Source organism: Haemaphysalis longicornis, unplaced genomic scaffold (genome assembly GCF_048455015.1).
Source record: "Haemaphysalis longicornis isolate Haplotype H1 unplaced genomic scaffold, Haemaphysalis longicornis Haplotype H1 scaffold_5, whole genome shotgun sequence".
NCBI classification, from domain to species: domain Eukaryota; kingdom Metazoa; phylum Arthropoda; class Arachnida; order Ixodida; family Ixodidae; genus Haemaphysalis; species Haemaphysalis longicornis.
The window spans coordinates 188,363,778-188,390,015 of record NW_027526385.1 but is presented as its reverse complement, the minus strand read 5'-3'; the positions used below and the strand labels follow the sequence as shown (position 1 = coordinate 188,390,015).

At 49.8% G+C, this 26,238-nt stretch overlaps 2 protein-coding genes across 2 annotated transcripts in view; one reads left to right on the top strand and one right to left on the bottom strand.

Moving 5' to 3' along the window:
* The window catches only part of LOC144138901 (uncharacterized), a 917,654-nt gene that overhangs the window by 562,635 nt on the left and 328,781 nt on the right, over positions 1-26,238 (bottom strand). The window contains exons 4-5 of the mRNA XM_077671409.1: positions 15,286-15,358; positions 13,691-13,937 (exon numbers count right to left, since the gene is read on the bottom strand). Coding sequence (XP_077527535.1) covers positions 13,691-13,937; positions 15,286-15,358 — 320 coding nt within the window. The remainder of the gene's footprint in view (positions 1-13,690; positions 13,938-15,285; positions 15,359-26,238) is intronic.
* Positions 23,396-26,238, top strand: part of LOC144138968 (uncharacterized) — a 28,567-nt gene continuing 25,724 nt past the window's right edge. Inside the window, exons 1-2 of the mRNA XM_077671474.1 lie at positions 23,396-23,446; positions 24,133-24,473. Of these exons, the coding sequence (XP_077527600.1) occupies positions 23,396-23,446; positions 24,133-24,473 (392 nt within the window). The remainder of the gene's footprint in view (positions 23,447-24,132; positions 24,474-26,238) is intronic.

Genomic DNA, 26,238 nt, shown 5'->3' with positions numbered 1-26,238 from the left:
AATCTCTTTTCGCGCCCGACCGCGTGGTACCCCACAGGGATCAGTCATTTCCCAACTCCTCTTTAATATTGCCATGCTACAACTTCCGCCACTTCTACAACAAATTCCACACATACAACACGCACCTTATGCAGACGATCTCACCATTTAGACCGCAAGAGGTTCTATTTGAGAGCAAAGAGACGCCTCCAAGAAGACATTGACCGCACCGACAACCCTAGAGTACGTGGCTCATTTATGCACCAGAGAAATCTGCCCTTTATGTTCTACAAAAACGCACGCAAGGCCGTAAACGAAAGCCCTCACAGAGCCAGAATGAAGCCTACATGGCACTCCCGACCTAACCATCCCTACAATTCGCGTTCTGGGCCCACTATCAAATCGGACGGCGCGGGCATTTCTACCGTCCATCACTTACAAAGAACGCTGTTACAAATCACGCACCTCATCAGACGCATTGTTAATCGTCGACAAGAACTGAAAGAAAATGACCTCGTACGCCTCATTGAAGCGATACTAATTAGCCGCATCACATACGGAACCCCATACTTGGCTCTCGAAAATAGCGAAATCCAAAAACTCGACCTAATCATCCGTCAGGCCTATAAATTAGCTCTAGGGCTTCCCCGAACAACGACCGCTGCCAAATATGTTCAGATGGGAATTCATAACACCTGGTACGAACTTCGAGAGGCCCATTATGTTAACGAGATTGAATGGCTCAAGCTCACACACACACTAGCTGTCCCTTCCTCCATCGCCTCGGCTACCAACTTCACGAGACCCCCAACCCCCTGCCAACGCATCCCCCTGTAACTTCGCAGTTGTATCTACGTCGACCCCAATACCCAAAATTATGCACTCCGCTCATAAGCAAGCTTGCCGACAAGCACGCATCCCAATGCTTCGCAAGATGCTTTGAGTTAAGCCCAGACACATCCGCTACGTTGACGCAGTCAAATATAAGACTAAACCAGCCCTCGCGGTTGCCGCCGTATACCACCAAGGATATGCACTGACTTCCGCAACACTAATCGGCCAAGACTCCGCAAGTCCAGAAGAAATCGCAATAGCCCTCGCACTCGCTACAGCTCAAGACAATAGAGAGTTTTAGCAGTCCGTCCGCTCCGTCACGTACGTTGCTACCGGGTTTACCGGGACCCGTCTGCGCCTGCGCGCGGGGAAGGGAGAGGAGGAAGGGTGAGGGTGCGCGGCAATGGCGAAGGCAGGCCAGCGGAACTAATCCTCCTACCGTGACGAATGCCCGAGTGCCCAGACGGGTCCCGGTCAACACGCTAACTACGTACCGAACGGAACTGACGGACTGCTAAAACTCTGTATTATCACCATAGCTACAGATTTTCAAGCTACCTGTCGCCATTACGCCGCTGATCGCATTGCCCCCTTAGCCCTACGCATCCTACAGTCCATACCTAACCCCCCTTACCTCTACATTCTCTGGACCCTGGGACAGGAGTCTCTGAAGGGGAACGAGACGGCTCATGCTGCTGTGCGCGCGCATAAACACAGCATCTTCGAAAAAGTATCTTCGAAAAGTAGACACAGCTGTCATGGTTGCCAAGCGGCGCCCGGGCCGATTCCGCCCGTCAATGTCAGCCGCAATAGGGCGCATAAAGCTGACCATCCAGGCGTCAGGCACCAAAATGGCTGCCGCCGTGCATCAGTGTCTTTACTCTTAAGTGTAGCTTATTTATTGGTTCTAGCCCGAACCCCGGTGACCAGGTCCGGCTGGTTCGGGCCGCCAGGCAGCGACTGCCCAGGGACTTCTAATCTGAGAATACCCACATCGCCATGGGCCCAGAATTATGATGCAGATGAAGTGTATATCCCTTCCCCCTAAATCCACCGGACCAATCTCAAGCTTAAACAGCACAGCTGTTAAAGAAAGGAAGTTCCATCAAAACATATCGGTATTATAGGTGCACAACCTCACAACATTATTAACCCAATATCCCCTATTTTTAGATACTTCTTTTAAAAATACAAATTTCCCCGTTCGTTCATGAAAATAAACGATAAGATGTAGCTGGCTTTAAAATGCACAAGCATTTTTAATTATTTCGCCGTAACGCTATTATAACTAATAAATGTGTTATTTCCGCCTGGTATGCGTTTTTGTGGCAATGCAGGGCGTTGCAACGCTTACTCGTTTCCGCTATTTTTATTCGTACGTCGAACGTCTTTATACGGGCTGTTCTAGTTTATTTTTCGGTTGTTAAACGAGATGTATAAGGTGCATATTTTTTTGCAGAGTCTCCGTCAAAATTTTGTAGGCCAATCCCAACGTGCGCAAGCCGCAACAAATTCAATGTACCAGCTTACGTCCCGAGCGATACTTCAACGTTTTATGCCGGAAAGCTAATGAAAGCACCGGTTCTTCTTAGTGTCATCAAATATTTCTGTCACATTTAAAGGCGTAGCTTATTCTCCGAATTCTTTATGGTCGAGAAGGCTTAGGATTGGCCCGGAAAATTTTGGAAAAGGGTGCACATTTTTGCTTTTTTTATTTCGTTTATTGTTTTTTTTTAAGATTCCGTTCGGCCAATTACCTTGAAATACGCTGTTATAACGATCACGGGTGTGACTTCCGCCAGATATGTATTTTTGTATAAATGTAGGGCGTTACACTGTCCTTGTTCGGGGGGGGGGGGGGAGCACTGGAAAAAGAATGCTACGCATTAAAGCAATTTGGCGCTTACCTGCTCGCTTTTCTGAAAACATTCACACTAAACTTTTTTACACCCTTTTAGCCAAAAAGGGCGTAGCATAGGTGGAAAAAGGGTGTTGGGAGGCCTTTACACCCTTTTTCTTGAGTCGCAACACCCGTTTTCTAGCTCTACGCCCTTTTTGTTTGAAAATAAGGGTGTTGATCAACTTCAACACCCTTGGTTTTTCTTAGGGTGTTGAAAGGGTGTGGAAAAGGTGTTCAGCTGTTCATTGAATAAGACCATGTTCGGATGCATAATTGCACTGTAAAAAAGACATCCCCTCATATACTCCTCTACTCGCAAGAAATTTCCAAACGCAAAAAAAAATAATTGCTCTTATGCAATGATCGCTCGTTTCCTTATTGGGTGCACCTCATGCCCCAAGTCTAGCTTTGGCACGTGAAACACCAACTTGAACCTTCAAAATTAAGAAGACTGTAGTCGTGTGTCGAAAAGGATGTTTACGAACTGCAACACGCTTAGCTTTCTGTAGGTTGTTGAAACGGTGTGAAATAGGTGTTCAGTTGCAAAAAAAGAACAGCGGAGCTGGGGGTCGACCTAGTTTCTTCCGGTGTTGCTAAGTTTTGTTATGTTTGCTAAGGTTTACAATGTTCTTGCTAAGCCAGGATGACCGCTCAGGGATGAGGCCAAATTTAACCGGATTTCACAAGGCTGTTCCAGTGTGCCCGCCTTCCCCCCCCTCCCCATTTCCAGGAGATCCAAGAGGGAAACAAGGTAGGTCGGCCCCCAGCGTTGCTGTTTCTCCAGCCTTGCACCACTATTGCAAGCTGCCCGGATTTTTTTACCTTTTAGAATCCAAAAAAGACTAGTACCTTTGAAATGGTACAGTAAGAGGTGCGGATACGCATACGCCCCTTGTGCTCTCACTCTAACAAGCTCGAAAGCCGACTTCACTGTCATAGTACCCTATCTGCGGTGGTGCACCCTTTACAGGCGCCCCAGTTTTTTCTTTGTATTTTTTTGCTAATGCTGCCGAAACTACCTCCTGAAGCTTAAAGAGCTTCACTGGTAATAAATTATGCCAATTCATATTGCTGTAAACATCGTGAGGCACAACCCCCCCCCGCCCGCTTGTAGAGAATGTTCAGTCCACCCGTGTAAACAGGTACAAAATGCCTCCAAAATTGGAGGTCTCTCCACCTTTTTTCTTCGTTGGCGGTCTTTTCTTACGCCCTTTTTTTCTTTACGCCCTGTTTCTTAGTTTCGAACACCCTAATTTGTACCTTTACACCCTTCTGGGAAAAAGGGTGTTGAAATAATGAACACCCTTTTTGAAGGGTGTTTAGGTGGCAGGGAAGATTTGTATGGTATTTAATAAAATTCTTTAAGTTACGGATCAGAAAAACTACCACGTAATTAAAAAGTTTTTGCAAATCCACGTGTTGATTTGTATATTCTCGTAGTAAAATCCATACTTCCAAAATTAGCGCTAAAATATCAGTTTTTTGCGACAAGCCCACCGACTCCATCTGGGGGCTTTCCTCTGCTGGGTATAAAAGCAAGAACAGCACATGTATTGCTAAGTAAGTATGCACTCCCTGTACCGCTTGCATCCTGTGTTCCAACTGTACCTTGTACGTATTGGGTATTTGTGTTGAATGCTGCGCGCTCCGCCGTTTGACATTGCCTCTGCGCATGCCATCACCTCAAAAAAAGGGTGTGAGACTCAACACCCTTTTTTAGGGTGTTGAGCACCCTCAACACTCTTTTTTAAAGGTGTTGAGCTCAACACCCTTTTTTCATCCATACACCCTTTTTTTGCCAAAACACCTTTTAAGGGTGTTAGCCATGGGACAAGATTTTTACACCCTTTTCGGCCCAAAAGGGTGTAAAAAAGTTTAGTGTGTTCCCTAAAAGTGGAGCTTCAGCCGTCCCCGCCGCGTATCTACCGCTTCTCTCTCCCCCTTCCAGCTATCACATTGTTTTCCTCTCTTCTCGCACCTACCCTCGTGGAGTTGTGGTCGACTAGACTCAATTTTGTCGCGTTCGCAGTTTTCGCAATGCTCGCAGTGTCACCTTTCTGGAGAGCGAGCCACTCTAACGCTGCTCTGAAACGCGCTGCCATTTGTATTTCGCGCGCTGTCGCACAAACCAATTCCAACCTGGGACGGTGGGGTCTCGATACTGAAGAGAAGCGTGTAGTAATTTACGTAATCACTCTGATTATCACAAACAAACAGCACCGCTTCGGATTCGCGTTGCGCAACCTGCGTTGATGGCGGCCCATCCAAAACGGTAAAAGCCTTTGGCAAAAGCGACGTTTGGAAGGTGAAGGATGGGCGTTCCACCACTCGCTCTTGCCTAGTTTCGTTGCCTTTATAGCTCACTACATTATCGAGAACTTCAAATTCGAACGCCTTTTCCTTCCAACACGTGGCCGAACATTCCGCTATTTCGCTGGGAAACGTAGAAACAGGCAATCGCTTTCTCTCACGCCATTCCTTCCAGAGAGAATTGAAGATCTTGCTAATGGACAAAGAAAGTACGCGTACAAAATAAACTTTCAGCCTCATTCCTGTGTTATCCCCAGTCCTTCTCGAAAATAAAAAAATGCAGGGTAAAGAAAATGAAATGAAAAGAAAAACAGCTTATCTTCTGACATTCGCCCACATAAAGTTAACACATCGCTGCAGGTGTGGGAGCGAAAACAAAAAGCTGCACCAATGACAAGATATTTTCGACATCTTAAAAAAAGGCCCTTCTGCCTCCAGGTTGGGCAATAAACATACTAATGTGTTTTTTTGAAATTCTTTCTGCCTTTACAATTCGAGTGGTGTATTCTTATACATAGCATGCAAAGATGGTGACGCAGAAGGATTCAAAGGCTCAAGTCAAGTGGACGGAAACTTAACACGAATGAATATATGATGATCATGAAACGGCCTAAAAGGGGAAATACTCTGAAAGTATGAGAAGAAACTTATAATGAGCGCACAGAACGAGGTATATCGCGTGATGCTTAAATTGAGGCACTCGGCTTGAAACGAATTGTTTAAGTTCTTCCAGGGCTCGAAGTAATCAGGACTCATTTTGTTATTTACCATTTACTATTTCAAAATTAATTATTTTTCTTTTAAATTCTCTGACTTTTCACTTTTCCCAGATATTTTCTAAAGGTACTGCAAGCCTCCTGTCTGGGCGTCTGGACTGCCGTGAAGCAACTTTCTCGCGCAGCGTCTAGCGCCGCTCCGGGAGGCCGGTAAATTACAGAAGGGCATCCGAGCACCGACGAAGTGGCAATATTGGGCAGTAAACAACGCCGTCCGCGGTGACAGCAGCAATGGCCCGGCCGACAAGGCAATAGGGAGGCCATGGGAACGAAGAGACAAGCACAGAAAAGCAAACCAGAAACAAACGACAGAGAAGGCGCGCAGGTCCCCGAAATTTCCACCTCCTGAAGCGCAGGGGAAGTTGCGGTATCGACCGCGGAACGGGGTTGGTGCCAGTGGCGCCCTCTCCTGGCGTGGAGTTGCCACCGAAGTCCCTGAACGTCCCTTAGTTGCAGCCGCTTCCCAACAGATGGCGATAGAAGAGCGCAGAATTTTGTTTTTTGAGTTTGATTCCGACGCAGGCAGTAGCAAATATCGAAAACGACGAGACGTCTACCCCGGCGCCCTCTCTCGGAACGTGGCTTAAACATACCGCAATTCTCCGCATGTTTTGCAATTTCTCCTCCCGATCGCGCTCCATCTCTCACTCACTCACTCACCCACACATCGCGCCGTCTATGACCTCGACGACCGTGCTCCCGTCCCCACAAACTTTGGAGAGCGTCTCCTCACCGAACGATTAAGGCGACGTTCTTACTCTGAGCCTCACAGGAGCTTGACCGGCAGTGAAGCCGCGGCACTTAACAAAATTCAGACGAACGTAAGCTACACTGGCCGAGGTTGAGAAGTTTCGCGTGGGCCGTGAAGAGCCGTTCTGTGCAAGTGCGAGGAGCATTGGATTGGTTTGGATCGGATCGGATCGAATCGGATCGGATCGGATCGGATCGGATTGGATTGAATTGAATTGAATTGGCTTGGCTTGGCTTGGATTGAATTAAATTGGATTGTGTTGGATTGAAATCCAATTCATTTGGAGTACGGGAGTGTAGAGAATTGGGTCTGGACATTCGCCAGTCTGCGCATTCCAGATGAGTGACGTCATAGCCGCGGCAGACGGCACTGGCGCCGGCGCGTGCCTAGCTGTGCGCCTCTGTTGCGCAGTAGCTAAGAATGACGCTGCGCAGGAGCCGCTTGATAGCCGTTTCGCGTGGCTCCTGGAGAGCCGTGCTGGGTATGCGCGAGGAGCACTGACTGGACTGAACTGGACTGGATTGAATTGGATTGGATTGGATTGAAAATTGTTTTAGCAGCAGTAAGCATAATCAGCTAATCCTAGACAACCAGGAAACCTAAGAATAACCCGCTGAACCTTAGCTCACGCTACGTATGCCCTGGCATAGCCGAGCTAAGCCCCTGCTAATTTTTATTCATAAGTCGCGATCGGTACTAATATCCGAAAAAAAAAAAAATTAGCCAACCGCGAATGGAAATTGTCAGCAGTGCGGCGAACTATCCTCTTTATTTCACAATTATCCTGGGCTGGTCCCCGGATAAGGTCCGGAGACGTGAACGCCACACACACCATTTTAACAGCGTCATGGGAGGCGGCCTTGGCCAGCTCGTCCCTTCATGATCAGCGCTCAATGGTCGAGAGGGCGAAAGCAGTGCGTCTGGAACGCGGGACTTCGCGATCGGGTTTTAACTATGAACTCTCCGTTTTGCTCCCCTTCCGAATTCCCCCTCCTTCTTTTACACTCTAATAAACGTTTTTTCCATCCATCCATCCATCCACCTGTTGCAAAGGGTATAACCATCTAAACATCAGCATCCTGACCGCGAAGCTCGTTGTTTCTAGTTTTGATTCTTGGGCGCGCTTGTAGGCATTTGTTTGTCCTTTATCTCTGTGAGTGGACGAGGAGGAGGTGGAGGACAACACATCGACAGAATTAGCAATCTTTTAATGTTTTTGTGAGGTATTGAAGGGCTCTGTTTGGGCATAGGTGAATTATTGTAAAAAGGAAGTTCCCGCTGCAGTTGTATTCGGTTTGTCACATGCATACCTGCGGCGATTATTCAAAGGTTCCGTGGCAGATTAAACGACAAAGTCGTGCACACTGTTCACGCAATAAGTTTGTAGCAACGTCCTCTCACACCGTGACGTAACAAACTGGAACCTGGATGTCAGGAAAAGAAACAAAGTGTCCGTTTTTTTGTGGGTGCGAAGATTTAAGGGGACATGAATACAAAATGCAAGTTTGGTTCATTCCAAAGATTGCCTCGTTAGAATAACACGGACAGAACTACTAACGCATAGTTCACTCATATCAGCGTTATAACTACGAAAAAAGATAATAGCCATGCGACCCACTAGCTCATTTCCCGCAATAGAACATATGGCGTATTACAGGCAGGTGCGCAATTGACCGAGGCCGGCAAAAACAAACGCAAGTTAGGTTCTCCGTGCACGCGCTGTCGAGCACGCCTATGGCTGCCTTGTACGCCTTCCTCATGGCCGCGTTCAGGCGGTTGCGCTCCTGAAGCAACGAGTTGTGGAAGGACGCCGCGTAGGCGACGTGGCTTATCGCGAAGGACTGGATAAGTCTAAGCAGGCTGTCCTCCCTCATCCCGGATCTTCTGTTCGCCACTCGCCTGATCAGCTGCGTTGCGGCCGCTACCTTGCCTACCAGTCGGGTGACCGTGTCGTTGTTCCGGCGGTTGCGCTCGATCAGGAACCCCAGCACCCTGATCTTGGCTACCTTCGGGATCGCCTGCCCGTTGCTCGTGCGCAGGCTGATGTCGCTCTCCTGCTTGGGTCCGGATTTCGGCGGGATTATCAGTAACTCCGACTTGTTCGGGGAACAGATAAGGCCCGTGCTCCTCAACTGGTTTTCTATGGCGTCCACCGCCTGTTGCAGGGAAGACTCAATGTGTCCGTCGCATCCGCCCGGCACCCACAGCGTGATGTCGTCCGCGTATATGGTGTGACGGACCTCGGGTATGGCTTCCAAGCGCCTCGCGACTTCGATCATAACAAGGTTGAATAGCAGCGGCGATATAACCGAGCCCTGGGGTGTGCCCACGCTTCCTGTCTTCCGCTCGTCCAGAGAGTGGTGTCCCGCTTGAATCTTGGCCGTGCGTACAGAGAGGAAGTCGCGCACGTAGTTGTACGTGCGCTCCCCCATCCGCAGGGAGCCGACGTGGGACAGGATGGCCGAGTGCTTCGCTCGGTCGAAAACACTCTGCAGGTCCAGTCCCATTATCGCCTGGTTGTCTTTCGTCGCGTTGTCTATGACCTCTGCCTTTATCTGCAACATGGCGTCTTGGGTGCTCAGTTTGCTCCTGAAGCCGATCATCGAGTGGGGGTACAGATCGTTCTTCTCTAGGTACGCCTGCCACCTGTTCATGAGGACGTGTTCCAGCACCTTCCCCACGCAGGACGTCAGAGAGATCGGGCGCAGATTCTCGATACCCGGGGGCTTGCCCGGCTTGGGTATCAAGATCGTCTACGCCGTCTTCCAGCACTTGGGTAGATTGCCCTCCTTCCAGCACCTGTTGAACAGGGCCGTCAGGCTGGCGAGCGACGGCTCGTTCAGATGCTTGAGTACCTTGTTCGTCACGCGATCAGGGCCCGCTACCGACCGGCAGTTCAGCTCCTGGACCGCGGCGCGAACCTCCCAGAGTTCGATGTCTCTGTCCAGCTCCTTTTTGGCCGGACCCTCGTAGTCGGGGTGGCTCTCCTCCGGGATGTCGGGTAGGTACTTGTCGCCGATTCGTTTGAACGTCTCTTCCTGGCCGACCTCTCCGATCGACTTGTTTAGGATCTTACTGAGGTTGTCGCACTGGTGGGACTTAAAGGGAAGCTGAAGCGCTTTCCAAAAAAATTGAGTTAGATTAACAGTTACATAGTTTCTTGCGCGCTGATTCCGAATATCACATTGAAATTTATCGTACATGAGTCCAAGTGGCATTTATCTTGCAAAAAGCGCGGCCCCGTTTGAAAGACGCGCGCTTTCCGTCTTTTGACGCCCCTGATTGGTTGCGCCCGTCATGACGTCAAAGGAGGACACCCTTCGGCCGCGCGGGTTGTCGGAAGCATTGCGAACAATGACCGCACGGTTGCCTTTGCGGCAATTTAGCTTGCAGTTTAATTTTCGCACATGACTGCAAGTTTGTTTCATAATTTCCCGTGCTGTTGGTTCAATTATCTTGGAGCTTAAATTTGCTTGACACGACAGAGAACCCCAAAGCAGTGACTGTGACGTCGACTAGTGGGTTCCATCAAAATATTTTTGAATTAAGCAACCAGCATAGGGGGATTTTATACCTTATGTTACTATTAGGTACTGCCTTAACTGTTTCTTATTATACACAAAACCATTTATGACGAAGATTAATGGGCGTTTTATAAACAATCTACCAGCGAAAAGCACGTACGTGCACTGCGCGAAAAAATAGCGTTCATGCGCTGTAAACGTATATGCGAGACACATCTTGCCGGTACACGCATAAACCAACAAGCAGACTCTGCTTCCGCATTTCCTTTGTTCGTTGTCGCCCACCCCAGCCCCGTTACTCATCCCCGTGCACAGACCCACACGCGCGCTCCATTTCGGCAGCGGCGCTACGGCGCCTCCGCGATTGCTAGCTGCACTTCGATGAGTGGCGTCTTACTGCTTCACATGCATTTATTCTGAAAACACTGCAGCATACTAGTGCCTGCTCAGCATTATTGGCTGTAGTAGGGCTTGATTTTCGCTTGTGCGTTGCGCATTCTGCTACAATATTACGGCCACCTCGTTATAATTAACAGACCAGTCGGACAAGGCAGTTACGTTGTAGTTACGTTACTTTAGGTAACAATCACAAAACGTTTGTGATAATGAATCGTTGGCCTGTTTCAGCATTTCTAGATTTAAGAATGTACCGCGCTAGTTGGACAGAAGCCGTGTATTTACTCTTCGCTCCTAATTTTTTTAGTATCATCATTATATATATCACCGACTATCACTGGAGCACACTTGAGGTTCAGTGACAACAAGTGCTTGCCAGGTTATAATATGCCGCCACACGGAATCTTGGGCAAAAAATTAGGCCCCCGCAGTCAACACTAATTATGGCACGGTGGTGGTTCGGAGTGGTATTTTTTTTTAATTCCAGACAAACATCACCTTATCGGGACATGTATACTTGCAAAATAAGTAATCTGGTTGTCTTGGTTCTTTTACTTTGTAGGAATACTGTTTCCTCTTAGCCGGGAGAGAACTTCTATCAGGATTGGCCCCTTGTTTTAGTTTCGCCAAAAAATTGTTTTTTTGAGCACTGTCCTGAGCCCATAGGGAAAGAAAACCGACGCGTTTAACGAAACAAGTATTTCCTGAACAAATGTGACTTGGTTTCTGGAATGGAACGAAACATCCCCGTCCAAAGTACAGCAGTATTCCCGATCCTTCCTAAATCTAGAATCTAATGTGAACAATCACGTCCGTCGCATCAAAAAAAAAAAAAAAAAAAACGCATTGGAGCGGTTTACAAAGTATTTAACGTAGTGTAGTATATTCTCTGTCATCAAGCACAGCCACCTCGGCTGTCGCTTCCGTATGTCATCAAGCATCCCGGCGTGGCATTATTCTGCTTAGGAATACGGCATGGTAACGCATGCCTCGTTTGGCGTTCGTGCATACTTTTTGAACACGAAAATTGTACAAATGAGTGCTATCAACCCCAACAACGACAAGTATCATTCACAAGGAAACACGGCGAAAAGAGCATGGCCGAGGCGGCAATTCCGGCCGGAAGTCCAGGTATGACGTTTTTCAGCCCGTTTTCGCCCGCGTTCTTCGGTCTTCCGGCATCGCGCGGCGAGATGGGGGCGGGGCATCGGGCCACTTTTGTTTGCTCATTGCGCCGCTTCTATTGCATGTATTGCGAAAATGTTTCGTACACATGAACTATTCAATGTGTACTTGCTGCTAGTCAACTTTTCTTTTAATTCTAAAACCGCTTCACCTTCCCTTTAAGGCCGTATTCTGAGTCCCTCCTCCACTGTATTAGCTCCCTCCACTCGGTTGAAGGGAGGATCCCGCAGTGCTTATGCATGGGGAAATCAATTTGAAGGATATCCTCCACTGGAGGTGAAGGATTGAGAATACCAGGGTTAGTCTTGGTCTCGTCCAGCAGGTGGCGTAGTAACAACCACGTCCTCCCCACGTGGAGTTGACCGTCCACCGCACTGCAAACCTCCGCCCATTGCTGGCGGCAGAGCGCGGTGCAGTGTTTTTGAATGGCCCGATTGAGATCTGCGACCTTCTGCCGTAGCCAGGCCAACCGCTAAGCCTAATGCTGGCTGACTCGATTCTAAGCACCTTTTTTTTTTTCCAAGATCGCAATGCTCAAAGTCAGGGGGGTGCTTAGATTGGAAAAAAACCTACAATGATCCCCCCCTCCCCTCACCACCTCCCCACGCACACACACACTTTTCCCGACCGTACCTAGAGGAGACAGGTGCAAGGAATAGTGTTTTGACAGCAAACATTAGAAAAAGTAGGCACAGACAGTGAACTCACTGTTTAGGTCTGATACTCAGTCACTCTCATACCACTGGAGTCTGTAGCACCGCTGGCGCCGCAGCTCTAAGTACCTCACAGCGTGTTGTCTTTTGTTTCGTCAAACAATTTCTTTAAATGACTGAAGGGCAGTGAAAGGCTCAAAAACACAGCGAGTAAGCGTGGTTGGCGGCCTGGGTCATATAAATCTATAGGCTGGCCACGGCGCACTTCGTCGCAGAAAATGGGCTGCTTAGATTCGCATGCAACCTTTTTTTTTTCTTTTTTTTCTGACATTAGGGGGGAAGGGGGGTGCTTAGAATTACGAAAATACGGTATTTGTCGCAGTTTTACAGCAGACCCAACAAAGCGGCAGGACGGAGTACAGTTCTGTTTTCCTGTGAATGACAGTATGTAAGTAGAGTCTTTATAGAGTTCGCATATTAGATTGAAGCCATTTGCATATTTAACTGAGGGGCCATGAAGACAAAATACAAGTTTTCTTTATTTGAATGATTTAGTGCTTTGCAGTGCTCCCAGCGCTTACCAGGCAGCAAAAGATGTTTTATTCGCTGAGAAATTAAACAATTTAAGCCAAAACTAAATCGAGTGTTTCGTGACGTCGGCCCTGACGTATCCAGGTCAGGCGTTCAAGCGAGCGTTAGTACTCCGTTTCGCCTGAAGACGCCTTGTTTGGTGCCAGTCCTCGTAGGTGGCGCCCCGATACCGCTCAGGTGCGCTGTCTCCACTCGCGATGTTTCTGACCGTACCTGGACCTGGCTTGGTCTTGTTGCGGTTGATAGCAATCGCTCCGTGCAACATTGGGCATGCTCGACAAGCAGGGCCACACAAGGAAATGTCGCTTACTCCGATCGGCCAGTGTCGTGCGAAACAACCCCAAAGCAGCAGACTATGTGAAGCTGTGACAAGCATAGTGCGTGCAGTACCAACAGCAGCTCGCACTGAAGCTTTTATGTTTACGTCGTATTTCTCAACTTACACTTTTTACACCAACACGCTAAATAGTGAAAATATGCAGTTTCCGGGCTGAATTCGTCATAGTGAAATTTCTTCTTTGACAGTAATCTTTCGAACTCTCTTAGGAAAATAGATTCAGTAGCGTTGCTTGAAAATGTAGACAATAAATGCAGCCATTTGTCCGGCAACCACAGCCGTTATGTGAACCGCACGATGGTGGACGAGCAGCGTTTGGATAATCTCAACGAAATTTTCTCCGAGAACTCTGTGGACAGCGATTTTAGGTACTCTCCCCCAGAGGGTATCCTACTGCAAGGTATCCAGGTTGACACCCAAGGGGAGTTGTTGAGGGATAAAAAAAGCAACGCACCTTGAGCAGTTGTTGGGCCCGTGCAATGAGGTGGCCATCAGATCCGGGGGCGATTTCGCACAAGGAACCGTCGGTGAAGCGAGACTGCCATGAGGCGAACCCTGAGTGTGGTTCTGGTGACAGTTGGCACCGCCGCCCCTGGACGCCGATCCCGACGAGGAAGCGGCCGCCGCCTTCTGGGCTTGCTTGTAGCGTGACAGGCTGAAGAACAGGCCGAGGATGGCCTTCAAGTTGCCCTCACGAATGTCTGCAGGCGAGGAGATGGAGAAGCAAAAGGACGTTGGGGTGGAGTGAGTGAGTGAGAGAGCGAGAGAGTGATTCAGTGAGTGTGGTCTGCGGAAAAGAAACAAACTATGCGGCACATATATTCTTAGAATGTGAGTTGTCCATCCTAATCTTCAAGAGGGAAATATTGCTGTTCGAGAAGGACTAGGATTTAAGGGTAAAACAGAGGGAGTTAACTTCAAGGCTGCCGAGGCCACTAAAAGAAGGTTAGAATGCTGGAGGACAAAAAGCACCCAAGGGAATAATGCCCAGGGCAGCTACTACTTGCAACAGAAAAAAAATTATTTTGTGCCTGCCCTCATAGCAGCGCTAATATATAAAACATCAATATATTAGTTTTTTCTTGGTAAAATGACACGTAATCTCCCCATTTCAAATAGGATACCACTGATAATTAATCAATCAATTAATCAATCAATCGGGTGGGTGAGTGGGTGGGTGGGTGAGTGAATGAGTAAGTGGGGGGGGCGGGCGGATGAGTGAGTTAGTGAGTGACAGGAGGACTAGACAGGAGGACAGGAGGACCTATCCTTGAAAGGTGTGTCGGCAACTGCCCCGTCCGAGCAGCCTCCTTTCTGAAACAATTCGAAGCAAATCACAAATAGTCCCACAAGTTGTGGCGGATTTGTGTGTGGGCTTGTGATATTCGCGTATCCACAAAATTTCACCAAAGTGTGCCAGGTTCGGTGGCCTTGTAGACATGTTCAGGATGACCCTGGTTTGTTACATGCAGCTACACATTTTTACTGGTATGATGATCGTGGTTATATTCGTCAGGCAATGATAACCCCTGCGCTAGTTTCCGATAATTCCCACTGACTACTTAGGTAGAATATTATACAGCGCGATCATTCCCAAGTTGGCTCTTGTCAAGGGGGCTTCTTTTTTTTTTGATAGTGCTTTTTTGTCTTCTTTTCACTGATGAGTAAACGGCAATGATCTGCCGCTGTGAGGTGCTGTAATAGGAAACTGATATCATTGACCAACACAATTATTAAGCGGGTGACATTGCGATGCAATATAACCTGTATTCTTACAGTGCGCCGTTATAACCACAACTACTGTTATCATTCGCTTCTTGGGCGGAAATCTTTTTGCACAGCATCACATTTTCTGCTAACATTTTGCAGGTCCCGGTGTTTGGCGTTTATGTTGCAAGCATCCGTGCGTTGATTACCGCCAAATTTAGCTGTCAGTGAACTAAGGTAGTTCGCAACGTTTGACATCTTGCAGTGAACGCTTACACTGATCCTTCGCCTCTAAACGAGCCGGCGTCTCAATCTCTGTCATGGGAGCTAATGTACACTTACCTTTCGAAGTGACCCCGTCGAAGGTGACGCCGAGGGACCTCAGGTGGGTCAGGCAAGCGCTTATGTTGTTCACCTGCAAGAAAACAACAACAAAAAAACAAGACGAAGTCAGGCATGCGGAACCACATTTTGTACGATATAGGCGTGAGTGAGTGCGTGTTGAATCGAATCTGTACGGCAGGTTGTTAATTAGCGAATAAGTCGGATAAAAATACTAGGGTTTTTTTTAAATTGAATACCGCAGCAAGAAAGTATAGATGGAAACAGTTTTCTCAGAGCTTTGACATCTCGCCATCTTTTCTATTTTCTCACAGCGCGTCGTTCAAACACGCTGAACTTTTAGCTTCTTTTTGGACTAAAAGATCAATATTTGACGCCGATCGATCATTTCTATTCTGGACCTTCTGGAGCCTTATGTAAACAAAAAACTACATTTGGAAAGTAAAAACACTTGTAGCAACGTCCATACTTGCACACGCAAACAAACAAACAAACACACACAATCGGCATTTTTCATAGCTGACAGGCATGGAAGTATTTTCCGCCCCACAAAAAAGTTTCTGTGTCTCTCCCTCTGTGTTTTTGAACTTGACAAGCAATTCCGCAGTCATGGACCGCGTCGGACACAAGAGCTAGAACGGCTATGTGTTTGACGGTGAACTTCGGACCCGCGTATCTTCTATAACGGGGTTTTTATAACGCTGCGCACCCGTTTAGCATTCCTCGATATCTCATTCGACCAAGGCGACAAGTAATAAGACCATATTTTTACTTCAATTCTGTTCTTGTAACCTGAAAGCCCGCCAGTAGTGCTCTGAACAGATAGCGCCCAATTGTTTATTTCAGCGCGGAAGCACGGCTACACTGTCGCCTTGTCGCGTTAAACAGTATGATATGTCACCGGGAAATTTTCGAGTTAACACATCCATTTTCAGTCCCCCGTGAGCCCGCCAAAATATTGAGAGCTAATTTCAGAAACGAAAAATTCTGACACACCTGAGACTTCGCATGCGGTGTAATGCGGAAGCCGCACACTTTATCTTAAAGGCGCCAAGAAGACAAAGTACAAGTCCGTTTATTTAATTTGAAAGAACTAGGATTTAATACCTTACTCAGCTTCATTGCAGCCACGAAGGATGTTTTTGTAACCGAATAAACTCAAGAAGGATTGAAAAACTTTGAAATATCGCGCAACAGTGACGCGTTATGGCCCAGAGTGACGTCATATGGGCCAGTACGAAAAGAAGTATGAGTGGTTAGTGCACGTCAGCCTTCAAGTGATGCGGTCAAGCGGAACTAGAAGGCCCACTGCAATCGCACAGTCATGTGTCTCAGCGGTGGTTTAGGCCGGCGGTCGTTAATCACACAAACAAGATTCTGTGACGTCATAGAAATGTTGCCAGAAAGTGGCAAAGGAGTCGCCACTGTTTCGTCTGTTTTCGTCAATATCTCCGTTATTTGGTTGAAGTTTGCGATGACATTGGTGTCATTGTTATTAGTAGAAATCAGTCATTCGGAATGAACGAAACTTGCATTTGATCTTCATGACGCCTTTAATCAATGCTATGATGCAAGAATTTTCATTCTATACAACCGTGACGTGCCGCCGAGAGTACAGTACCGGGGACATAGCACAGAAGAAGGAATTGTGTTCTCTCATTATCGTCGTCCTAATCCTTTTCGCTTTCTGGCGTCCTTTTCTTCTCTTGGAATTTGACGAGGGGCATGGCGAATCCACCTCGTTCGTCACGCATATACGCTATCAAAAAAATAATTTCAGCAAAGATTGCACTCAAGCTCAAGGCTTGAATGGCGCAGCTCTTGCATAAGTGAGCTCTGCGCCACACATAGTAATACCCCTGTCACACGGGCACTTTCAATCGCAATTGAGTCGACCCGGATCGAGTTCGATCCGGATCGGGCACTGCTACACGACGGTTTCAATCGCGATCGAGCTCGATCTCGCTCGAACGCAATCCTGGTTTCTCAAGCGCGATCGAACGAAAGCGGTGGTACTCTCGTCCCCGTTCAGTAGTGGCGCAGAAGGTGAGTACTTCAACTAACGCCACAAATTGTATCAAATAACTTGACCCATATAAGCGTGCGGTAACATTTACATAGTTATCAGACGCCGGCCGCAAGTACGGAGTGTATATAGGATTAATAAATACATATTACAACTGCATTGTTAGCGCCATCTGGCGTACCGAGTGCAACTGATGCAACTTCTCGATCGCAATTGAAACGTGCCGTGTAGCAGCGGCACTGCGTCGAGCGCGCTCGAAAACTCGGTCGCGATTCGCTTCAATCGCGATTGAAAGTGCCCGCGTGACAGGGGGATAAGTTTCAGTATCATTGTTTATTTGCATAGCTGCGCTGCTAGTGATCGTCGCATTGTGCATCGAAGGGGTCGTCGTCTTCTAGTCGTTGAGTGGTGGATTCAAAGTCATCCTCAGCATTGTGGACTTCCACAAGCTCTTCGTCATCGACTCGAGGCAGCGGTGGCGGGATCTGCAAGTCGTCTTGTGAAGGAGTGGCACACTCGCTGCCATGTCTCAAATTATCCACAATGGCTTCTATAGAAGGCGGCGGCCGTGGTGACCTCTCCCAAGCAGGCCGCTTTTCATCTTTAGCATCAGCGCTGCAGTTTAGCATCAAACGCGATAGCGCTTGACGACAGCGCTGGAGGAGGAGGAGCTGGAGATTTTGTTTTTCTTTTTTAAAGCCACTGCGCGTGCCGAGGACGCTCGGCGGTCGCCTCGAGGCACCCGCTCACGAGCGCTAGGTATTTTGCTGGTATTTTGAGCATAGGGACGTTATTGCCGGACATTATGCCCGAACGCAACAACACCATCATCACTTGCACTGTGCGCACCAAGGGGTGTGTTTCCCGTTTAGTCATATCCGTGAACCCATCGCCATTATCATCTGTAAGTGATCATCACCATCCCCTCGCTTCGACTGCAGACGAGGGTCTGGGCTCAGCGACCGAATAAAGGTCTTTTTGCGAAACGCCGTCTCTCAGTATTTTTTCCTGCAACGGCGAACTTACGGCCAGTAACAACAGCTCCGCTGTTAATATAGCGTACATATAGCGTGTACTAAGACAGCGTAAATGAAGAGATTGAGACAGTGTAAGATAGCGCGAACGTGCAATCTACTTGTGTGATAACCATGCACATGTTTCTCCGACGGTCGCGGATCCGGCGTAATACTATCACCGCTCATATTGCGGCGGACAGTTCCTGTCCCCTTACGTCGGTTCCGCGACCCCTGCCCTTGCTGGCAACTGAGACACATGAACAATCTCTGCAACTAAAGGAAGATCTGCTTCGCGCCACACGCGCTCGCATCCCACCGTGTGGAACAGACCTTCCCAGTGGTCTCGCTCGCTGGGAGGAGGTCCACCTGCGTAGACTTCGAGTTGGGATGGCCCTCTCTTTTGCGGTAACCCGGGCGTGGCCACCGCGGTACCATGCCCTGTTTACCAACAACTGCCCCTTCGGTACGGCTCCTGCCGATGACACCGACACCAATCACCTGTTACGGACGCGCCCTTCCCTGAAAGCAGCGAGATGCCGACACCTTCGCGGCACAGGCCGCGTTCGCTAGCCGCCGCCGCCGCTGCCGGCTTGGCGCATGCGCTCTCGGCAGCTGGTCACCGCCTGGCCACGTGACTCGCAACGTGCATGCGAGCTTGGCCATAGATGAGAGCGAGACCAAGGCGTCTTCTCGAGGGGTTTCGTGGGAGCTGGAGGCTTTGACGTGTCGTCGACAAGTGGCGTACGACCACCTTGAGGATATCGCCCGGCGAGCTGCTTCACTGGAGAGGGTCCGAAATGCATAGGCGCGCGAAGCTAGCGTAGGAGACTAAGGAAGCGCGAGCCGTTCGGCTCGAAAAATGCCGGGAGCGGGAGCGCAACTACAGACGAGGGCAGGCTTGGGAGAAATAGTATAATAATTACAGCTAAATCCCGGGTTAATGAAATGAAACCAAGACTTAACCGGGCTAAGCCAAGCTTTCTCATTTCTCATGATGGGAAACAGCGCAAAACAAAACTTGGACAAGAAAGACTACGGGACGAAGGTAGTAGCAACTGAAGCGTTTAATCGTCAAAACACGCAAGTATATGCAGTGTTTTGGTGGTTGTTTTCCGTGACTGTGCAAGATTGTAGATTGTACTGTACATTTTGCGGTGGCGGTGGCTTAGATTGTGTGTATTTGACGATTATTTGTGTGTTTTGACGATTAAACGTTTCAGTTGCTAGTAGCGCTTCGTCCCGTAGTCTGTCTTGTCCAAGTTTTGTTTTGCGCTGTTTCCCATATGAACCTATACCAACAAGCCCAACTCGCAGTTCTTTTTTCTTTTTGCATATCCAGAGTTAGCTCAGCTAATCCGCAGCCGTTTTTTGGGACCTTATTTCGGTAATGTTGACACCGGACGCCGGTTTTCGCCTAATAGGGCATTTTCTACTTTTGACTGAAAACGTTTCAGGTGGGTCTAGGGTATACACGAAAAAATTACAAAACCACGTAAGATAAATCCCCGTAGAGGCCTTTAATGTACGTTAAATATTCTGCATTGCCCGGCACCGGCTGTGTGCCTCCGCCCTAGTCAACGCTACGCTTGCTTTGCAGCCGTTCCGAAAACTACGTGCACACTAGCGTCGCCGTGGCGTGCCAGGTGCCGCTTGCCGACGACGGCAGTCGCTATAAACCTGTTTTCGCAGAGGCTGGCGCGTTTTCCTTGTGCCGCGGAGAAAATGAATCCTAGACCCATTCGGCAGTGCCGCAGAACGCAAAGGCCAATGAGCGATGGTGGTTGTGATGACGTGTTGCGACGTCTCGCACCTGACGACTTGCGCCAATGGGGAGGAGTGTTCCTCATGGCGGCAGCTTCGAAGCGCTCGGGGCAGCAGGCTGCACCGGAACAAATGTTAAGGCTTACCACCGCGGTCGATATTTGACAGGCGCTTGCACAAGCGGCGCGATTGGCGTTTTACAGCGCACTTTTTGCCCAGATTATAAGCTCCTTTCCTGCATGAGCATGAGCATGAGCATGAGCTTGCGCCTCGTGCTGCATTTGAACGAGCGGTTAGAAGCGGTCACTGGAGCTACCTTGCAGGACTTCCCGGCCAGTGCCGACGCGATGTTGCCGCCGCCTGCGGAGTTGGTGTGGCCTTCGCCCGCAGCGCGGCGAGACGCCGCTAGCGGCCGTTGGCAAAGCGGCACCGCGTTGCGGCGCTAGTGTGCACGTACCCTTTCGGGATCAGTAAATCGCTAGCGTGCAAGAACATTTGGCGCAATTGTTCAACTTTCACATGGCTTTTTCAAGCGAAGCTTGTATCGGTCGATTGGTGTCGCCGTCGGTGTCGCTGTTGGCGTCCTACGCTATAACTTCCTCCTCACCCCCCTTGCCCTGTCTCCTCACCCACAGCTCACGACCGGAAACCCTTCACTCTCAACCGGCGCACCGAATCACGCCATACCCTCTGCCAATCACAGGCTGGTTTCCTTCGGAGAAGAGAAAGCGAGGTTAGCTTGCTCCGCGCTTTGGCGTGCTTTGTCCGCTTCACTGAAGAGCGGAAGGCCTTGAAAGAACAACTGCAGCAGTCCCGTGAACGTACTCCTGTTCGGAGCGCTAATCGTAGAGTTTCGGCGATTGAAAACTCTACCGATACGACAACGGCGGGCCACTGAATGGGTTCAACTAATTATTGGTTTAACAGGGATTTTACAAAGGATTGGTTTACGGTTTCACAGGATCGGGAAACCCTCGCGGATACTTTTGTACCCAATAGAGGAGGAATTGGGGATTGTTGTCCCACTCTCCACATCTTCGCTTAGGACAGAAGTGGGCCACATTCACGGTCAGGAAAAGGGGACGTTAGCATTTCGTTTTTCATGGACTGATCACCGGCTAATTGTGCTAAACATGAACACGCGGGTACTCCCTGAAAGAATCACGACAGAAGTTCGCGTGGTTTAGTGAAAGTGAAGTGAAGTGAAGTGAAAGAGACTTTAATGATCGCCGGCAACAGGCGTAATGTCTCCACTACGCCCGGACGTAGCCACTCGTCGATCCTGGTGGCATTCTACTTAGCAACACTTTCGCTACTCCCTGCGGGGGTGGACACCCTTGTCCCCGAAGGGAGGGCGTCGGCCCGCAGCTTTCTCTCCGGTGCTGCCGTTCGAGAGCCGTTAGGACTTGCTGGACGGCTTAGAGTTGAATGTCCTTGTCGCAACTGCGTATGGCGTCTTGTAACCACGGCGGAAGGTCGGTCCTGGTTGAAGCTTCGTGAGGTCGCACTTCACAATCCCATAATAAATGGGCGGCTGTTGCACTGCAGTTACTGCACAACACACACTTGTCGTCCGTGTAGAGTTCTGGTTGGATATGTTTCATAATGACCGGGGTCGTTAATGAATTTGTCTGTAGCTGTCTGAACGTAGATGCTTGTTCTCTAGTCAACTCGGGGTGAGGCGGTGCCAGCACCCTCCTGTTGTTCCTGTAATACTTAGTGATACCCTGAAAGGTATCGTACCTATCCTTTGTCTCCGTCCACCACTCTACAGACGAATCCATTACAGCCGCGCGGCCTGCTAATTCTCGCGCCACTGAATTTCCCGTCTGGTTGTGGTTGGCAGCCGATTCTGACCCATCGTTCCCTGCGTGAGCGGGGAACCACTTGACTGCTACCCTACGTCCGTCGATGTTCACCGATTCGAGCAACCGCACTGCTCCACAGCACATCCGGCCTTTGGAGAAGTTACGCACTGCACTTTTGGAGTCACTTAGCACGGTCGTTGTTTCTGGGTCCGCGATGGCCAGGGCGATGGCCAACTCCTCTGCACACTGCGCTTCTCGTGTAACGATGCTCGCAGCGTTCACCGTGTCTCCCGTCCTTGCATCGATGACTACTGCTGCAAAGCATCGGCGGTCGCTGTACTCTGCAGCGTCTACGAATCTGGTGCCGGGAACGCTCAGGTGCTGCTCTAACATGGCCTTCGCCCTGGCCATTCTTCTATCCTTGTTGTGAGTCGGGTCCATGTTCTTGGGTAGAGGATAGACTCTGGTAGCATTCCGGATGACAGCCGGGATGTCTCGTTCTTCTTGCTTGTCGGGGCTACGAGTGGTGGACGCCGTTTCCATACCGAGTCGGGCAAGGATAGATCTTCCCGTCTTCGATCCTTTGAGCCGCTCGATCTGGGCTACTTGCTGGGCTTCCATGAGCTCGGAATCCATAATACTTTGGCGGTTTAGTGAAAGAAATTTGCTTGTGGGTTTAAAACGTTATCGTACAGGAGGCACGACGCTAAGATATCACGATGTAAGACGTATCTTTTCACAGTCATCGAAAAGTGTCTCTGCTGTTTCCTATCTCACGGCATCATTTTCATCCGCTGCCATGGTTTAAATCTAAATATTCCCTAGCGTCGCCCAACTTTGTTTGCGTACTTCCATTTCGTCCACACTGCTTATAAGCAAAAAGGATGAAGATTTGGGTGCATGTATGGTTTATCATCATGGTTATCGATTTCCACTGTATTTCCACTGGGCCTTTGTGTATCTGGAGTTAGCCACAGGGCTGTTGTGTCCGCTCTTAATTCATTCGTTGCAGCGCAAGGGTCATGTGGTGCCGCTACGCCGACGACACCGAATTCGGGCACGACCGAGGGAGGACGTACGCTCGTTGAAAGGGAAATTCAAGAAAGGGTTTATTCAGATGGCGTCATCTTTTATAGCCGCGCAGTTGCCGTCACACGGTAGATTATCCGAATGCTAGAATACGGAGACCCCGATACTAAAGGCCGCTTTCCTACTAGTCAGCGATTTCTGCAGAACTGTTTCTTTTATTCATTCATATACTTTTACATTTCTAAGTATTCCTTCTGTTCAATTATTCTTTTCTTTCTCATTTATATCTGAACTCACCCATGAAACAGTCGAATTCTCGCTGGCAACTTCTCGGCCGATCCCCTAAGGAAACGACCTGAGGAAACCAAAAAAAAAGCAGTCGCTGCACGAGGCACGAGGCGAGTGCCAAGAAAGCGAAGAAGAAGAATTGCATCTGTCCTGCTTCGCTGTCGCGCTATAGGCCCAGAGAAATGCCGCTACGAAAAAAGCAGTCCTCGAAGCCAAAGAGCAAGGAGCCCGAGGTAAATTCGAAAGGGTCGTCAGTGGCGACGTCCGCGTCTACAAGAAGTCCCACGCCCGCCGACACAACCCAGTCCGATCAAACAAACCCGGGTGCGGCAGCCGGAGCGAGCGAGATTGCTTCCCCCGGCGCGGGCAGGACTGAAACGACCGAAGAAATGTTCCCCCAAGACGGGACTTCCTTTTCGCTCCTAAGCGTGGACATCGCGAGGGGGCTCAGCGGCGAAGAACTTCGACACGACTCCGAGGGATTCGGCCAAGGCGTCGCCGTCTCGACGCCTACCGTGGCGACAGGTCCCGTCCGACACGCTAGGTTCGGGAATTTGGGACAACCATACCGCGTAAACTTTACAGTCGAAGACGTTGCGCCCCAGCAGCAAACTGACCCTCCCCACACGCATTGCGACCACCACCACGGTTCCCGACGGGGCGAAGAAATCGCCATCCCTGCAGGGACCTCGGGCTTTCTGTCGAGGGCGTTTAGCAACCCTGACCCTACCGCGACTCTTGTTGCGAGGCGCACGGATCGCTCCCCGGGCCTTGGGGATAAGCGCCAAGTCCTGCCCTCGGGCACGTCCACTTCTTCGGCGAGCGCAGCGACGGAGGGTTCCAGGAGGCCGTCGTCGTCGCCGAAAGCGAGAGACAAACTGTGCCTTTTGCCCGAGCAACTGACGGCTTCCTTTCGTAGCGGCCGCCTCCGCCGGGATTCCGACGCTTCGAGGCCGGAGGCAGGACGGATGAGTTCACGCTGCCAGGAATCCCTGGAGGCGGGAACCCCGAGGCGGGCCAGCAGGCCGGTGAAGCGGCGAGCCGCGTCACTGTGCGGACCTCGCGAAAGAGAAGGGCCGCGCGCGGTCCCTTCAAGCACTCGGGGATCCTCGGACAGGGGCCTCGCCGCAACGCCGCCGAGAAAGCGACCGGTCGCGCTGCGAAGCGTCCCGGCACTCGACGATGCGGGCAGCAACGCCGCAAGCAACCACGACGCGAGCCCGACGCCGACGTCCGCTTCAACGACCCCGTCGGCGAAAAGTAGGTCGGCATGCGGTAGCCTTCGCATTGTGCGGGCGCTTCCCGTTATTTTTTCGTTGTGCGGGATTGCGTTACATACGCGAGGTCTGTCTGTTATTGCGTTAATTATAGGACGGTAATGTTGGCAAAAAGTGACGGTGTCCGTTCATGATGAATACAACGGCAGCATGCGAGAAACGAACGAGGGAAGCGGTGTGTGAGTGGTTCAGATGAGAGTGACGTATACAACTACCAGTCAGACCCGCGCAGGGAGGGGGGATCCAAAGTGTACTGAGCATGAGTTCGCGGGTTCGATTCCCGGCCGCGGCGGCCGCTTTTCTGATGAAGGCGAAAAGCAAAAACGCCCGTGTGTACGAGATTTCGGCACAGGTGGCAAAAATTAATCCCGAGCCCTCCACTACGGCGCGCCTCATCGCCCGTGTTGCGTCGGCACGTTAAAACCCTAGAATCAATCAAAAATCAATCCGAAGTGTGGCTACACAGCCCTAGGCTGGACGTCCCGCGATGAACTGGTATCATTGTTCCACCGGCTAGTACGAAAAAATTGTCGCCACTGTGCGCGTCGATGCGTACTGTAAAGTGGCATATGAAGAGAGGTTACGGCCGATAATGGGGTAAGAGTATAGAATGGGTACCATGACAGCAGAATGCCGAGAGCGCTGAACAACAAAAGGAACAGCGAATGTCGGCCTTGGACAAGCAAACATTATCGCTGAGGAAGAGGGCGAAAACCTTTGACACGATGCGTGGACAAGGCTTGTAAACGGCGTATACTAGCAAGCCCTGCGCGCCTCTGGGGCCTCAGGAAAGTGTGTTTCGGGAACTTGATGCTAACGCATTGCTCGTGACCAAGCAAAGCACTTTGGACCAGGACTGAATCAGCGTAACGGCAAAGCTTAAAGTTGTAGCCTAACTGCTTGCGTCATCCGATTAACCCTTTTTGGCTTTGTGTTGCGGCACGCGCAGTAACAGTCAACGTAACTTTCCGCGCTCGCGTGGCGGAGGCGAGATATTGCAGCAGCTGTTAATTTGGGACACGCGACGGCAGCAGTGGCCGTGTATGTTCATTCTTGAGCAGCAGCTTATGCGCTATGAGGGCGCAGGCACCACGTGAGGAGGTATTTTGGTGCTGTGTGATCTGGGTAGTTCACGGAGCAAGAACAAAATAGGAGCATAAACGACGCTTTATACGGCAGCTAGATAACCTCACAAGCGCTTTGCTAAGGTTAAGCTAGCGGGATCTGTCGCAGCAAAAGAAGCTGCACAGCCGCCGTGACCGGCTGTGCAGGTGGTCGTCAATTAGGTGCCGCTGCCCTCTCCTTCACCGTCACAGATACGAAAATTAGTAGTCCGAGTCGGTTTATACTGTGACGTTATCTGGTCGCTCCCCGCACTTGCTACAATGGGCCGTTTCACCGCCTATATATACTTTTACGTGGCAAGGAGGCAACAATTGTTAAATACTCACAAGGCAGGATAAGGCTGGAGGCGTTGAGGTGACCATCAGCATAACTCCAAAGCCGAGCTTCGTTCTCGGCTTTTCACCACCAGCGGCATAGCACTGATTGCATGCCTATCGCTAACAGGGATTGCCCCGTCACGTGACCCCCCGGCCGAATAGGCTCCGTCTCGGTGCTCGCTAAGGAGAACCGGTTAGAAGTACTGGTTGATAAACTTTCAGACGGGTAACGTGGACAATACTCGTGAGCGGGCGATTACAGGAAGAGGTTCCGGGATATACGGCAGGAGTAATATCGTATGCACA